The following is a 17,707-nucleotide window of genomic DNA, read 5'->3' on the forward strand; positions in this document are numbered from 1 at the left end:
TTTTTCTAAAAGATTGAATGCTTGCAAGCTTAGCGGTTACAGAATAAGGGAGGTTACGGAGAGTTTTACATTGTGAAGAAGTTTGGATGGTGTCTTGATGCAGGAATGTAGACTTTCAAGTATTGTGGATTAAGAAGTGTGTGTAAATTAGTTTGAAAAGTAATCAGGTAAAAGCCCGTCGTGAATGCGATAGGTTAAAATAGCAATACTGGCGTTTGTTATGTTAGTAAGTTTCATTATAGGTTCAGTGACTTTAATAAATGATTTAGGTGGTCACGTGGTTTTGGAAAAAGTGACGTGTCTGATAGCACATCTTGTAGAATATTTAGCCTATTCAGTTGAGAATGACTAGCACTAGACTAAATAACCGTACAGTATAGCTAAGGTGGAGAGAGAAAGTAACATAGATTGTGCGGAAAACATTTCTAGTGAGCACATGCATCCTTCAGCCTTCCTAGCCATCGAGGTAAATGAATATGGAGGATTCATGTCAATTGGGCGCGCGCGTACCATGCATGGAGGGTCATGTGATGTGTTCCAGGGTGGTACCAAACTGATATTTCTCTGTAGCAGTTCGAGAACAGTGTTAGTGACTTCGTGAAAGATTTGCACCAAGACGGATCGGACATGGGAACTAACGGCGTAAGAAGGTACTGGTACTTCAGGCCTACGAAATAGTGCTTATATGCTAACGTTCAACCTTATTCTCTTGAATGAAGGGAGGCCTTCTATATAATAGATCTTACTTATTACTACAGCTCCAGGGGCAAGCTTTGTCTCAAATGGACTAACGTTATTACTATACTTGCTATAAGTGAATGTAGAAATGGGAAATGTGGGGAAATGTTTAGTTCTGTGCAACCACGGAATTCTCCATGGAAGAGAGCCTAATGCTGCTCGACGGGAATATAGCTATTACGTTAGGCTACAGGCACGGTTATTGCTATAGGTAACGGGTGTCGTCTGCTGCTCTAAGCACGCATCCACATTTACGTACTAGTTGGGTGAAATCATCATGCGTAAAGGGGAGAGTAATATATTAGTACCACCCTGGAACACATCACATGACCTTCCATGCATGGTACGCGCGTTCGCGCGTATTTACCGTGTGATAGTTTCTCCAGATTCATTTACCTCGATGTTCCTAGCTTACCAACGACTTTAGCAATCTGAGATGCAACATTAAAAATATGATCGCTCCCACGATAGCTAATAGAATCAATATAGGCTCCGAAGAATTTAAAATATTATCAACATGTTACAAAGATTAAAATCGATGGAAATATTCAACTCAAAACTACCCTTGCTGGTTAGGTCATTGAAGACCATCTATAACTCATTTTTGCCACATTCAGTGAGAGTTTATTTACAGCAAACCAATAAATATATAGCTTAAGTTCACGACATACACCAGTTTCTCCAGACGATGTGGGTTACAGTCACTGAAGAAGATATTCGTGTCATCAGCAAACAAGACAAGTGAAGCATTCTTAGATACATAAGTCAAGTCATTAATATACACGATGAAGAGACGGGGTCCCAGAATGGAACCTTGAGGAACACCACATTTTACCTTTCTTAGTTCTGGGTTAACGCCCTTCAAGGAAGTGAATCGCTCTCTGTTAGATACTGAGTATAGCTTCTAATCCAGTTATGTGAGACCCCTCTGAAACCATAATGTTCTACTTTAATAAGGAGAATTTCATGATCAATGGTGTCAAAGGTTATTGACAGGTAGAGTAAAATCCCAAGGGAATTTTCATTTTTAACTGAAGCTTTGTTGAGTTTGACCATGGTGTCTATAAGAGCAAGTTCTGTAGAGCGGCCAGGGTCGGAAGTGATATTGACAATTTGGCAGCAGGGCCTATATTATATTTTTTGAAGTAGCTAATAATTTCTATCGTACATTAGTCTTTCTGAGATCTTTGACAGACAGGGTAGGGCAGAAATGGGACGATAATGAACTTATCCTTTTCAATTGTATCCCAAAATTCAAGTAATTACCGTTGATCATAAACCCCGTTTTCAATTTGTTTTTAATAGGAACTTTGAAAATGATAATGTGTATATATATCTTTTAAGGGGAAAGGGGTGAATTACGTCCTCAGAACACTTGAAAATGGTGCTTCCCGTGTGAAAGGGGATACCAATATGGTTACATTGCAATAACTGCATAACACACACAAGCTTTCATGAAAAGCAACTTTTTGGACCTTCCTTGTACGATAGGGAGTTTACTATTTACACAGAGGCATTTACTTAAGTTTACTCTGTGGGGGATATTTAAGTAAATAAAAAAAAAATCAAATTCAAGTTTCTTTTTCTACATTGTGTAGACTTTGCATTGAGAGTTATTGTTAACATCGCGTTTAGCCAATCTTGTTCGTATATATTACATGCAGTTCAGGTACGTCGTTGATCTAGTTGGGATTACACATATCCTCAGTTCTTAAAGTAAACCTAATAGCACATGCTACCGATTTATCAGATTTGTAAGCACGATCCAGTATTTACTGTGGTAAAAACTTTAGTTTTTGACCCCTGATTGACCTTTGTTGACCTTGGATTATATAACCGTTATGTTTGGAAACGATCCCTTGCCCCATTCACAACTAGTCTCAAAATATTAACCATGTCGGACCCTGTCAGTGGTAGTTTCACAAGTTATTGCCATAAAAACACATTTTGACCCATAATTGACCTTTGGTGACCTTGGATCACATCACGATTATTTTGGAAAACGTGCCCCTACTTCATTTACAACTTGTCCTAATATATCAGCCATGTCTGACTTCGTGACTAGAAGTTGTTGCAAAACGTAGCCTAATTTGGCAGTGTTTTGCACATAAGCAACCTTGAATGACCTTGGATGACCTAAGGGTTTCCATCAAAAATGTTCCCCCTGATGATGTGCACTCTGTCTTAAAATCCCAACCTTTATGGACGTTTGGTTCTCAAGTTATTGCAAAAATACTAGTTTTTGACCCCTGATTGACCTTTGTTGACCTTGGATTATATAACCGTTATGTTTGGAAACGATCCCTTGCCCCATTCACAACGAGTCTCAAAATATCAACCATGTCGGACCCTGTCAGTGGTAATTTCACAAGTAATTGCCATAAAAACACATTTTGACCCATAATTGACCTTTGGTGACCTTGGATCACATCACGGTTATTTTGGAAAATATGCCCCTACTTCATTTATAACTTGTCTCAATATATCAGCCATGTCAGATTTTTGACTAGAAGTTGTTGCAATACGTAGCATAATTTGGCAGTTTTTTGCACATAAGCAACCTTGAATGACATTGGATGACCTAATGGTTTTGATAAAAAAAAAATTCCCTTGATGATGTGCAGTCTGTCCAAAAATCCCAACCTTTATGGACATTTGGTTCTCAAGTTATTGCAAAAATACTAGTTTTTGACCCCTGATTGACCTTTGTTGACCTTGGATCACATGACCGTTATATTTTGAAACGATCCCTTACCCCATTCATAACTACTCCCAGAATATAAATCATGTCGGACCCTTTCAATGGGAGTTATTGCTTGTTTCAATATTTTGGTTCTTGACAGGCACCAAAAACAATTGGGCATATCTACTAAATGTGGTACTCATATACACCAAATATTAGATTGGTTCAAGCTTCCCTACTTGAGATATCGTGTTCACAAGAGAGGCGTCACACACACATATATACTCACACACCCAACACACATACATACACACACACACATACACACACTTTCCGCCTGCACTGCATAGGTTACGATTGTCATCGAAACCAAACACAAACATGAAGAAAATCTTATGCACGATGAATTTACGGTGTATGCAGAATGCAGACAACGAACGAATGAAATTTACACCTGAATGCTGTTACTAAAATCAACATTAAACATAATACAACTTAATTCTGTACAATAATAAAAAAGATTATGGGTCATAGGGTTAGTGGTAACGCTGGACGAACATCAATGAAAAATCGATGATCAACACACTTCCAGAGTTTTAAAGCCATATAAAGATTGAAGCGACTGATCTTACCTGGAATTTGACAATTCACCCATGCATCTTCTCCATGTTCGCAATTATGCTGATACCAACCATTGTGACTGCCTTGGGTAAGCATATATTCAGACCCATCACATCTAACGTCGTCCAACATAATAGGACCAGATCCCTCGCCATAGTTGGCGCTACCACCATAGCTGTCAACAGTAGGGTACCCAAGTTGTCTGCATGCAACCTGGGCGTCGTCCTCTTCCCAATCATCATCACAGACTGTACCCCATTCTCCATAGTGATAGATTTCAATACGTCCAGAATATACCGAATAACCATCTACAAGTCTTAAGCTGCCTTCGATGGGAGATTCTTTTAATGAAGAGAAAACGATGTCTCAATCTTTATTTAATGACATCCGAATAAAACTTGAGACTACGTGTTGGGTACATGTCCCTGCACGATGTAGTCCCACGACACACACGTAAATCATCCAACAGAACATACTACGACTTCTAAACTTGTTTTAAACTATCATCGAATATATAAATATCCAAGCCGTTAATGAATAAGTGGGCTCCATGGATAATGACGTATATATATATATATATATATATATATATATATATACGTCATTATCCATGGAGCCCACTTATTCATCAATTTCTTGAGAGTAAGTAGCTGCCTAGAGCTCTAGACTTACTTGTTTGGATTATTGTATGCCGTTCCATCAATTTGGATTTGATGATTTACATAAACGTTACTTGAATAACTCATCACACTACTAAAAACTGTCGTATTGGGTGTATGTGTATTGTTCGTCTTACTGTCAGTGATACAGGGAAGCGACCGGTAAAAATGAAAGGACAGAAAAAAAGGGGTTTTCTAGAAAGTAAAAGAATTATCCTTTAAATTAGTATAGTTTATGTTAACATACCAAAAGTAGAGCACGTGAGTGCAGCATCCTGACTGTGGCTACATCTGGAAGTTGCCCAGTTATTGAAATAACAACCTTGTCAGTACCATTCTGTTCCGTTGAAACTAATATAGCCCACTATTGGCCCAGATCCTTGACCAAACCGTACTCCATTGAAATAGGTATCGAAACCACTATATCCCAGCTTGCGACATATGACGGTGGCATCATCATAGAACCAATATTCATCACAAATGCCCCATTCTCCTAGGTGAAAACCTTCACTCTTCCAGAATTAATAGAGTAACCATTTTTTAGGCGGACATCCCCTTCGAAACCTATTGATACATAATACACAACACTGATAAAAATGTAAATGTAAAGAGAAATATTACTTTATAAAGATTGATCTTCCTGGCAGTATCATTTATGAAATAAAGAACAATTCCTTTAACAATGTTTGACAACTTTCACTAAAATGAAAACCAAATCTTGACCGTCTAGTTTGTCTTGTTCCCACCAAATCGAATCTTCACGCTATTTTACGTTTCACACCTAGTATAGTTTGATCTTGAACAGTATAGAGGTTGGCCTGGGATGCAGTTATTTTACAACGCTAAGCAGCTTCATAGGCATATGGGGGGGGGGCAGCCGAATGGATTATGTCTTACATTTCACGAGTGGCTGTCCAATTTACAGTGTTAGCTCAACTTTGAAAGACAACGCTGAAAACGTACCTGAAAGACATCTTACACCCACGTCTTCATAGTGTTCACAGTAAGGTGTGTTCCACGTATTATATGAGCATTGCTGCCAGTGAGCTTCATCTCCATCACAATTCATTTGTTCCATTATTGGACCATATCCTTCACCAAAGTAAGCCTTGTCGTATAATTCATCCACGTCACTATATCCTAACTGCCTGCAGATAACTTCAGCATCTTCTCGTTGCCAATGATCGTCACAAATCGTTCTCCATTCATTGTTATAGAAAATCTCAACTCTGCCTTCAGTTGGCACGGATCCGTCAGCTAGTCGAACCCTACCATATTCTGATTTTACAAGGAGAATCTACTTATTTATTCATCACAATCATGTATATGTTACGGACAATGATCAATTTGCCGATTAGTTTATTACTAGATTCACCTTGCAGATTTTTCAGGTAGAAAACCAAATCGTTCTTAGTCACATGGTATACCTCAATCATTTCTTAAGTCAAATGTTTTCAAGTCAATGCATCACTTCTTGTCGATCTTTATAAACAATGCATTAATATAAGGCTAATAGCTATATATATATATATATATATATATATATATATATATATATATATATATATATATATATATATAAATATATATATATATATATATATATATATATATATATACCACCATACACAGAACCAAAGTAAGCATCACCTATACTGCCTGTGCAGGTTCTGAGTATCCAAGTTGTCGACAGACTACTGTGACGTCTGGGTTATCCCAGGCATCGCAGACTGTTTACCATGTTCCATTATAATATATCTCCACACGTCCCTCATTTGACCTTGATCCTCCCATCAGTCTGACTCCACCGTTGGTCTCCCATGGTAATGGAGATGTCATGTAAATACCTGAAGAGGGAAAAGTAAAAAGCATCATTGATAACGAAAATCAGTGAGGTTAGAAATTCTCATTTGCAAAGCCTACCATGAAGTGTCAGATATTCTGCACCCCCCTTCCCCGATTAAAACTGGGAGGGGAAAACAATAAATAAAGCATACTTAATACATAAATATATAATTTGAATAGTTTGTTTCAAATACTAACATATTGCACAACCGGCAAATAATAGATAGGGAGTAAGGTAGGCCCTACGCATATACTAAATTTCACAGCTATCAGGCTGACAGTTTAGGAGACATTTCCACACGACATTTTGTATATAACATTTGTTAATACGGTATAACTTTTCAGAGGCTGACATCATACAATAAATACACCATATGTACACCCTATTAAAATGTGTTACCTCATTGTGCCCACTTATGCTCACTAATCCAACAAGTTCAGTTCAGGTTTTTTTTCATACAACCAACATGTGCTACTGAAATCGTCAAACAGCGTCATGAATTAGGTAAAAGTGTTCCTTCCTTCTGGGATGAGAGTTAACCCCACCCCACAGTTCAGTTCAGTGCCACATGGTTTGTGAGGTGAGATGCAAGTTTAGAATAATTCTTGCACAAATTATCCACAGCATACATTATCTTATCCCAACTATATTACATGTCGGGGATTAGCTAGTCACAGATAACAGTAAGTGAATGAGAAGTTGGAAGCCTGGAAATACGTTTATGTAGAACATGTAACATACAACGGACATGTCCTACTGAAACCGAGACACCGCGTCATGATTTAGGTAAGAATGCTTCTTTGTTCTGGGACGAGAGTTTACATCAGCCCACCCCACCCTTCCAATACAATTAAAGACACTACGCTACTTAGGTTATTTGACTTGCTTTTCCTGTAACTGGTCTCACTTTGCCATGCAGGAAACGCACCAAACACCCACAAAATACCGCAACAAGCAACTTTTATCTTATATTGGGTATATATTGGTGACGCTAAACTCTTTGCTATACCGTATACTCTCCTAGTAGCCAAACTGTCTAATATATCATTGTGTCAGTCACCCTTAACAGTAAATCAGCATTGTATATGTATAAATAGTTTATCGGTTAAACATTCTACACCAGCATCCTCCCAGTGAACAAAATTGTGACTATACCATCCTTCATTGGAGCAGTACTCCAGTCCTGTCTCGTAACCAACGTATTCAACTCCATTGAGCAAAATGAGCCACGAGCAGCGACGGCTGATAGAATGCCTAATTGACGACAAACAACATTGGCGTCCTGTGATTCCCAAAAGTCGTCACATACTGTTCCCCATTGTCCATCACAGTAGATTTCCACTCTCCCGTAGTAGTAACCACCATCACGAAGGCGAACTTGTCCAGCAGCTGAGAACAGATGGTACGTATGGAAATACACTTATTCTTGGTTACTCTAATAACACAAAATTGTAATTGTAATAGAACGCTTTATACTATTGGTGAAATGACTTGCTGATATTACCATGTTTTATTCTGTTCAGTATTTCGTATCTTAGTCGTATCTAGGAGTGTATATAAGAGATCGCATGCTTAATCCATTTTGTCACTATCCTTCCAGACCCATGAATTAAGACTTATAACAACTGTAGTTGAATAACGCCTGTGATCCCTTTAGTTGCTGATACAATAGGATTATACTTTTGGTAGCAGTAATATTATACACACCAATAGTGTTTTTCTACAAATCTATTTCTATACTAGTGCCATCAAGTTATTACTTATCTTGTATAATTGTTAATTGATGCTGCTGTTCTTACCCTTCCTCTTCTCATATGAATAATTGTATGAATTACTACGTGGGCGGACAGCTTGACATGTTATTCATATTTGTAGTGAAACAAAACTCGGGGAGAGACGTGATACCAGCACGAGCAAGCAATGACTAATGCTTGTTTTTAGAGACATATAATAAAAGTTTGATTAACGCTGCAATTAGCATTACTTTTGATGACACCATTTGATTTCGAACGATGCACTAGATTAGCCTATAACCCCTATATATATCTATATATATATATATATATGTAGTCTGTTCTAAGTATCTCTTTCGAGGTCCGGCTTTAGGAATCACAAATGATTTCGAGTTGGTCAGCATCATGTTTGATCTCTAGAGTAAGGTAAAATATGTCACCAAAAACAGAACTAGTATCGTTCGATACAGGTGACAAACGCCTACAGTGGAATAACGACCTTCCTTGCCGGTTTCGGGCCTCTGGACGTGCAATCAGCGTCCATAGCCTAGTGGTTAGGGTGTCCGCGTACAGAGCGGAAGGCCCGTGGTTCGAAATCCGGTGGAGGCTGAGAGTTTTTTCACTGTTCTTGATTTTCCAACTCATTACGATTTTCATTTATTTATATATATATATATATATATATATATATATATATATATATATATATAAATGTATGTCGTTTACCTCCATTGCATTAACATAAAGTCTGTTCAAAGTATCTCTTTCGAGATCCGGCTTTAGGAATCACAAATGATTTTCGAGTTGGATGGCATCATGTTTGATCTCTAGAGTAGGGCAAAATATGTCACCAAAAACAGAACTAGTATTGTTCGATATAGGTGACAAACGCCTACAGTGGAATTACAATCTTCCTTACCGGTTTCGAACCTCTGGACATACAATCAGCGTCCATAGCCTAGTGGTTAGGGTGTCCGCGTACAGAGCGGGAGGCCCGTGGTTCGAATCCCGGTGGAGGCTGAAAGTTTTTTCACTGTTCTTGATTTTCCAACTCATTACGATTTTCATTTATATATATTCATTTGCCTTTGTCGTTTACCTCCATTGCATTAACATAAAGTCTGTTCAAAGTATCTCTTTCGAGATCCGGCTTTAGGAATCACAAATGATTTTCGAGTTGGATGGCATCATGTTTGATCTCTAGAGTAGGGCAAAATATGTCACCAAAAACAGAACTAGTATTGTTCGATATAGGTGACAAACGCCTACAGTGGAATTACAATCTTCCTTACCGGTTTCGAACCTCTGGACATACAATCAGCGTCCATAGCCTAGTGGTTAGGGTGTCCGCGTACAGAGCGGGAGGCCCGTGGTTCGAATCCCGGTGGAGGCTGAAAGTTTTTTCACTGTTCTTGATTTTCCAACTCATTACGATTTTCATTTATATATATTCATTTGCCTTTGTCGTTTACCTCCATTGCATTAACATAAAGTCTGTTCAAAGTATCTCTTTCGAGATCCGGCTTTAGGAATCACAAATGATTTTCGAGTTGGATGGCATCGTGTTTGATCTCTAGAGTAGGGCAAAATATGTCACCAAAAACAGAACTAGTATTGTTCGATATAGGTGACAAACGCCTACAGTGGAATTACAATCTTCCTTACCGGTTTCGAACCTCTGGACATACAATCAGCGTCCATAGCCTAGTGGTTAGGGTGTCCGCGTACAGAGCGGGAGGCCCGTGGTTCGAATCCCGGTGGAGGCTGAAAGTTTTTTCACTGTTCTTGATTTTCCAACTCATTACGATTTTCATTTATATATATTCATTTGCCTTTGTCGTTTACCTCCATTGCATTAACATAAAGTCTGTTCAAAGTATCTCTTTCGAGATCCGGCTTTAGGAATCACAAATGATTTTCGAGTTGGATGGCATCATGTTTGATCTCTAGAGTAGGGCAAAATATGTCACCAAAAACAGAACTAGTATTGTTCGATATAGGTGACAAACGCCTACAGTGGAATTACAATCTTCCTTACCGGTTTCGAACCTCTGGACATACAATCAGCGTCCATAGCCTAGTGGTTAGGGTGTCCGCGTACAGAGCGGGAGGCCCGTGGTTCGAATCCCGGTGGAGGCTGAAAGTTTTTTCACTGTTCTTGATTTTCCAACTCATTACGATTTTCATTTATATATATTCATTTGCCTTTGTCGTTTACCTCCATTGCATTAACATAAAGTCTGTTCAAAGTATCTCTTTCGAGATCCGGCTTTAGGAATCACAAATGATTTTCGAGTTGGATGGCATCATGTTTGATCTCTAGAGTAGGGCAAAATATGTCACCAAAAACAGAACTAGTATTGTTCGATATAGGTGACAAACGCCTACAGTGGAATTACAATCTTCCTTACCGGTTTCGAACCTCTGGACATACAATCAGCGTCCATAGCCTAGTGGTTAGGGTGTCCGCGTACAGAGCGGGAGGCCCGTGGTTCGAATCCCGGTGGAGGCTGAAAGTTTTTTCACTGTTCTTGATTTTCCAACTCATTACGATTTTCATTTATATATATTCATTTGCCTTTGTCGTTTACCTCCATTGCATTAACATAAAGTCTGTTCAAAGTATCTCTTTCGAGATCCGGCTTTAGGAATCACAAATGATTTTCGAGTTGGATGGCATCATGTTTGATCTCTAGAGTAGGGCAAAATATGTCACCAAAAACAGAACTAGTATTGTTCGATATAGGTGACAAACGCCTACAGTGGAATTACAATCTTCCTTACCGGTTTCGAACCTCTGGACATACAATCAGCGTCCATAGCCTAGTGGTTAGGGTGTCCGCGTACAGAGCGGGAGGCCCGTGGTTCGAATCCCGGTGGAGGCTGAAAGTTTTTTCACTGTTCTTGATTTTCCAACTCATTACGATTTTCATTTATATATATTCATTTGCCTTTGTCGTTTACCTCCATTGCATTAACATAAAGTCTGTTCAAAGTATCTCTTTCGAGATCCGGCTTTAGGAATCACAAATGATTTTCGAGTTGGATGGCATCATGTTTGATCTCTAGAGTAGGGCAAAATATGTCACCAAAAACAGAACTAGTATTGTTCGATATAGGTGACAAACGCCTACAGTGGAATTACAATCTTCCTTACCGGTTTCGAACCTCTGGACATACAATCAGCGTCCATAGCCTAGTGGTTAGGGTGTCCGCGTACAGAGCGGGAGGCCCGTGGTTCGAATCCCGGTGGAGGCTGAAAGTTTTTTCACTGTTCTTGATTTTCCAACTCATTACGATTTTCATTTATATATATTCATTTGCCTTTGTCGTTTACCTCCATTGCATTAACATAAAGTCTGTTCAAAGTATCTCTTTCGAGATCCGGCTTTAGGAATCACAAATGATTTTCGAGTTGGATGGCATCATGTTTGATCTCTAGAGTAGGGCAAAATATGTCACCAAAAACAGAACTAGTATTGTTCGATATAGGTGACAAACGCCTACAGTGGAATTACAATCTTCCTTACCGGTTTCGAACCTCTGGACATACAATCAGCGTCCATAGCCTAGTGGTTAGGGTGTCCGCGTACAGAGCGGGAGGCCCGTGGTTCGAATCCCGGTGGAGGCTGAAAGTTTTTTCACTGTTCTTGATTTTCCAACTCATTACGATTTTCATTTATATATATTCATTTGCCTTTGTCGTTTACCTCCATTGCATTAACATAAAGTCTGTTCAAAGTATCTCTTTCGAGATCCGGCTTTAGGAATCACAAATGATTTTCGAGTTGGATGGCATCATGTTTGATCTCTAGAGTAGGGCAAAATATGTCACCAAAAACAGAACTAGTATTGTTCGATATAGGTGACAAACGCCTACAGTGGAATTACAATCTTCCTTACCGGTTTCGAACCTCTGGACATACAATCAGCGTCCATAGCCTAGTGGTTAGGGTGTCCGCGTACAGAGCGGGAGGCCCGTGGTTCGAATCCCGGTGGAGGCTGAAAGTTTTTTCACTGTTCTTGATTTTCCAACTCATTACGATTTTCATTTATATATATTCATTTGCCTTTGTCGTTTACCTCCATTGCATTAACATAAAGTCTGTTCAAAGTATCTCTTTCGAGATCCGGCTTTAGGAATCACAAATGATTTTCGAGTTGGATGGCATCATGTTTGATCTCTAGAGTAGGGCAAAATATGTCACCAAAAACAGAACTAGTATTGTTCGATATAGGTGACAAACGCCTACAGTGGAATTACAATCTTCCTTACCGGTTTCGAACCTCTGGACATACAATCAGCGTCCATAGCCTAGTGGTTAGGGTGTCCGCGTACAGAGCGGGAGGCCCGTGGTTCGAATCCCGGTGGAGGCTGAAAGTTTTTTCACTGTTCTTGATTTTCCAACTCATTACGATTTTCATTTATATATATTCATTTGCCTTTGTCGTTTACCTCCATTGCATTAACATAAAGTCTGTTCAAAGTATCTCTTTCGAGATCCGGCTTTAGGAATCACAAATGATTTTCGAGTTGGATGGCATCATGTTTGATCTCTAGAGTAGGGCAAAATATGTCACCAAAAACAGAACTAGTATTGTTCGATATAGGTGACAAACGCCTACAGTGGAATTACAATCTTCCTTACCGGTTTCGAACCTCTGGACATACAATCAGCGTCCATAGCCTAGTGGTTAGGGTGTCCGCGTACAGAGCGGGAGGCCCGTGGTTCGAATCCCGGTGGAGGCTGAAAGTTTTTTCACTGTTCTTGATTTTCCAACTCATTACGATTTTCATTTATATATATTCATTTGCCTTTGTCGTTTACCTCCATTGCATTAACATAAAGTCTGTTCAAAGTATCTCTTTCGAGATCCGGCTTTAGGAATCACAAATGATTTTCGAGTTGGATGGCATCATGTTTGATCTCTAGAGTAGGGCAAAATATGTCACCAAAAACAGAACTAGTATTGTTCGATATAGGTGACAAACGCCTACAGTGGAATTACAATCTTCCTTACCGGTTTCGAACCTCTGGACATACAATCAGCGTCCATAGCCTAGTGGTTAGGGTGTCCGCGTACAGAGCGGGAGGCCCGTGGTTCGAATCCCGGTGGAGGCTGAAAGTTTTTTCACTGTTCTTGATTTTCCAACTCATTACGATTTTCATTTATATATATTCATTTGCCTTTGTCGTTTACCTCCATTGCATTAACATAAAGTCTGTTCAAAGTATCTCTTTCGAGATCCGGCTTTAGGAATCACAAATGATTTTCGAGTTGGATGGCATCATGTTTGATCTCTAGAGTAGGGCAAAATATGTCACCAAAAACAGAACTAGTATTGTTCGATATAGGTGACAAACGCCTACAGTGGAATTACAATCTTCCTTACCGGTTTCGAACCTCTGGACATACAATCAGCGTCCATAGCCTAGTGGTTAGGGTGTCCGCGTACAGAGCGGGGGGCCCGTGGTTCGAATCCCGGTGGAGGCTGAAAGTTTTTTCACTGTTCTTGATTTTCCAACTCATTACGATTTTCATTTATATATATTCATTTGCCTTTGTCGTTTACCTCCATTGCATTAACATAAAGTCTGTTCAAAGTATCTCTTTCGAGATCCGGCTTTAGGAATCACAAATGATTTTCGAGTTGGATGGCATCATGTTTGATCTCTAGAGTAGGGCAAAATATGTCACCAAAAACAGAACTAGTATTGTTCGATATAGGTGACAAACGCCTACAGTGGAATTACAATCTTCCTTACCGGTTTCGAACCTCTGGACATACAATCAGCGTCCATAGCCTAGTGGTTAGGGTGTCCGCGTACAGAGCGGGAGGCCCGTGGTTCGAATCCCGGTGGAGGCTGAAAGTTTTTTCACTGTTCTTGATTTTCCAACTCATTACGATTTTCATTTATATATATATATATATATATATATATATATATATATATATATTAATATTAATAAATATAAAATTAAAATAGGTAACCGAATCAACAAAACTGGACCCAAAACGGCTTTTGTGACAATCAAGGACCACATAGAAAACTTTCAAAATAACACAAAATGCAGGCTAATAAACCCAACAAAACCTGAAATGGAACGAATGGCCAAGGCCATCCTTGACCGCATTAATATAGACATCAGATCACTGACAAGCGTGAACCAGTGGAGAAATACAACCAGCGTATACTGGAATGGTTCAACAATTTACAGGAAAAGAGCAGTCTCACCTTTCTGGTCTTCGATATTGTTGAGTTTAACCCCTCGATAGGCAAGGATCTCATACACAAATGTTTAGCATGGGCCAAAGCATACACCAGAATCAGGGATACCGAAACGAGACTATCATGCACGCAAGGCGATTTCTCCTTTACGATCACAAGGGCAAGGCTTGGGAGAAGAGCGACACGGGTAACCAATTCGACGTCTCAATGGGTGTGTTTGACGGAGCGGAAGTTTGTGAATTGGTGGGACTATTCATTTTGAACGAACTAGAGAAAATCCGCGACATCACTAGCTTTGGAATATAAAGGGACGATGGGCTAGCAGTGATGAGGTCATGCTCAGGCAGCAAAGCAGACAGAATACGAAAAAGCCCTAATCAAGATTTTCTATACATGCGGACTAAAAATCACTGTCCAAACGAACTTGAAGACAGTCGACTTCCTTGACGTCACTTGAACATGAATACCGTCGAGTACCAGCCCTACAGAAAACCAAACAACGAACCAGTCTATATAAGCCAACACTCGAACCACCCGCCCACAATCATGAAGAACATACCGCGAGCCATCGAAAGAACAGTCTCTGGTCTATCATCTAACTAGGACACATTCAAGAAAGCAGCACCCATCTACAATCATGCCTTCCGGTCAGCTGGATACAACTATCCTATCAAATACCAAAAGCAAGGAAAACGAAAACACCAAACAGAACAAGAAACGTAGGTCAAGGAAAATCACATGGTACAACCCACAATACAGCAAAAACGTAAAGACCAACGTTTGGGCGGACTTCCTTAAACTCATCGACAAGGACTTCCCACAGACCAACAAGCTACACAAAATCTTCAACAGATCAACAGTCAAAATAAATTACAGCTGTATGAGAAACATGCAACAAATCATCAAGTCACACAACCCAAAGGTCATGAAAGAAACGAGCCAACCCCCCCCCCCCTCCAAGGAAAAGACATGCAACTGCCGAGAAGTAGACAGTACCTACTACGCGGCAACTGCTTGGTAAATGACGTCATTTACAAAGCCACCGACGCGTCACGTCAGGTACGGACAACGCGTAATACATAGGCCTCGCGAGCGGAGAATTTAAGAAGAGATACAACAGCCAGACCAAATCATTCTGACACGACCGAAAGAAACGGAACTCTCTAAACACATCTGGCAACTCAAGGAAGGGGAGAAGGGGAGAAGGGGAGAAGGGGAGAAGGGGAAGGGGAGAAGGAGGGGATGACAGAGGAAAAGTTATTCATGTCCTTCCTGAATGTTCAGCCCATGTGGTTGAATGGTACGATCGTACTTCGAGATGCATCGTCTGCAGCCACCACATTGTTGAATCCAATTCCATCACCAGCCACAGCATGCAATTCACACAAAAGACTAAGGGTCACATCACTTGCATTACCACCAATGTCATTTATCTGATCTCTTGTAGAGTTTGCGGCATCCGGTATGTTGGCGAAACCAAAACTACCCTCAAGAAGCGATTCTATGGTCACAGATCCACAGTCAACACCATGAAGACTGAGACCCAAGTTGGCGAAAATTTTAACCTTCCCAACTATACCATTAACGACATGTCCCTACAGTGGATTGAATCCTTAGGTAGCCGTCCTGACCTAGTACGAATCAGCAGAGAGGGGCTCTGGATGCAACGCCTTCGTACCATTCAACCTCATGGGCTGAACATTTAGGAATAACATGACTAAATTTTCCTCTGTCCCCCACTCTTTCTCCCTCCCGCCCCCTTTTCACCCATCTTCTCACAGCTCTCTTCCCCTCCTTTTTCTCCACACCTTTCTGTCTTTGAACCTCTCCAGTTTATTCCCTACCCTGTTCCTTTAATCCTCTCTTTGTCCCTCCACTCTTTATCTCCTACCTCTCCTCTTCCCCTATTGCTGTCTTCTTTCCATCCATTGTCTACTTATGTCCATTGTCCCCTTTCACCTATCTCATTGTGTTCAACGTGCTCATTAACCTGTATGTATTCTGTGTGTGTGCTTTTGTCCCTTCTGTTACTGTTACTTGTCATTTAGCCTCTGAAGAAGATCCTGCAAGGATCGAAACGTAAGGCCAACTTACTTTTACACATTCTATTACACAGGCTCTCTAGTGGATAAGCAGTTTGCTAACAGCTTTATTTTATTTTGATATTCAGCCGCTCTGTTACTGTATCCCTTCGGGTGATCCTCCTTATCTACTTTGTACTTTGTACTTTGTATTTGTACTTGTATTTGTATTCTTGTGTTTCATTTTTCATTTAATTTTTATCATCTACTCATCCCGCTGCTTTCACTATGTCTCATCATTTTCTTTTGTTTCAGAAACTCAGAAAATTGATGCAGAAATCCCAGCGCTATTCTTTCCATCTTTCCCACTACAGGTTCTACTCTCTCTCTCCCGCATTATTCCCTCAGATCTACAGGTTACACACCAACCAGCACTAGGAACACTCCCTCCAGAACTTCAGAGAGAGTGGAACCGATTCTTACACAGAATCTCCATTCGTTTCATCAACATCCTCACCAAACACTGCCAATCGTCTTTAGATAGCCTCAACGTTGATATCCTGAGGCTGAAGCTTGAATTACAGTCATGCTGCACAGACGATGAATGAACCCAGTACACTCACAAAATTAACAGTGATATTTACACTCTTCTTGATTCTGATCCCACAGTTATTTTCTCCCAGCAGATAAAACAGACTATCACTGATATGTACCAGCGGAACCAGATCTCTAAGAAGGCTGTTTCTTTCCTTTCTCCCACAGACTGTAAGGCAGTCAGGTTTTGTATCCTACCCAAAATTCACAAGCCTGGTAACCCTGGTAGGCCTATCATCTCAGGCAATGTGTCCCCACCGAGAAGATTTCCTTGTTTGTGGACCACTTCATCAAACCTCTTGTTCCTCAGATTAATTCTTATATCCATAACACTCCAGATTTCCTAAGGAAACTTGAAGATATCAAGAACCAAATCCCCAGTACAGCCATCATCGGTACTTTTGACGTCACTTCTCTGTACACTTACATCCCTCATGCTGAAGATATCGCAGCCACGTGTGCAGCCCTGTCTAAGAGGGTCCACCCTTGTCCACCCATCTCTGACATCAAAGTTCTCATGCAACAGGTTCTCCTCAAACAAAACTTCACGTTCATGGACAAGCATTACCTTCAAAGACA

At 40.1% G+C, this 17,707-nt stretch overlaps 1 protein-coding gene across 1 annotated transcript; it reads right to left on the minus strand.

Annotated features, from left to right (window-relative positions):
* Window positions 1-3,023: 3,023 nt before the first annotated feature.
* On the minus strand, window positions 3,024-15,082 carry LOC139976388 (neurotrypsin-like). Its single transcript, XM_071985094.1, has 6 exons — window positions 15,073-15,082; window positions 7,703-7,936; window positions 6,468-6,548; window positions 5,665-5,979; window positions 4,054-4,383; window positions 3,024-3,088 (listed from the first exon to the last, which is right to left on the minus strand). Exons 1-6 carry the CDS (start codon window positions 15,080-15,082, stop codon window positions 3,024-3,026), a joined length of 1,035 nt encoding a protein of 344 aa, XP_071841195.1.
* Window positions 15,083-17,707: the final 2,625 nt, after the last annotated feature.

The sequence above is a fragment of the Apostichopus japonicus genome, chromosome 11 (genome assembly GCF_037975245.1).
Source record: "Apostichopus japonicus isolate 1M-3 chromosome 11, ASM3797524v1, whole genome shotgun sequence".
Classification (NCBI taxonomy): Eukaryota; Metazoa; Echinodermata; class Holothuroidea; order Aspidochirotida; family Stichopodidae; genus Apostichopus; species Apostichopus japonicus.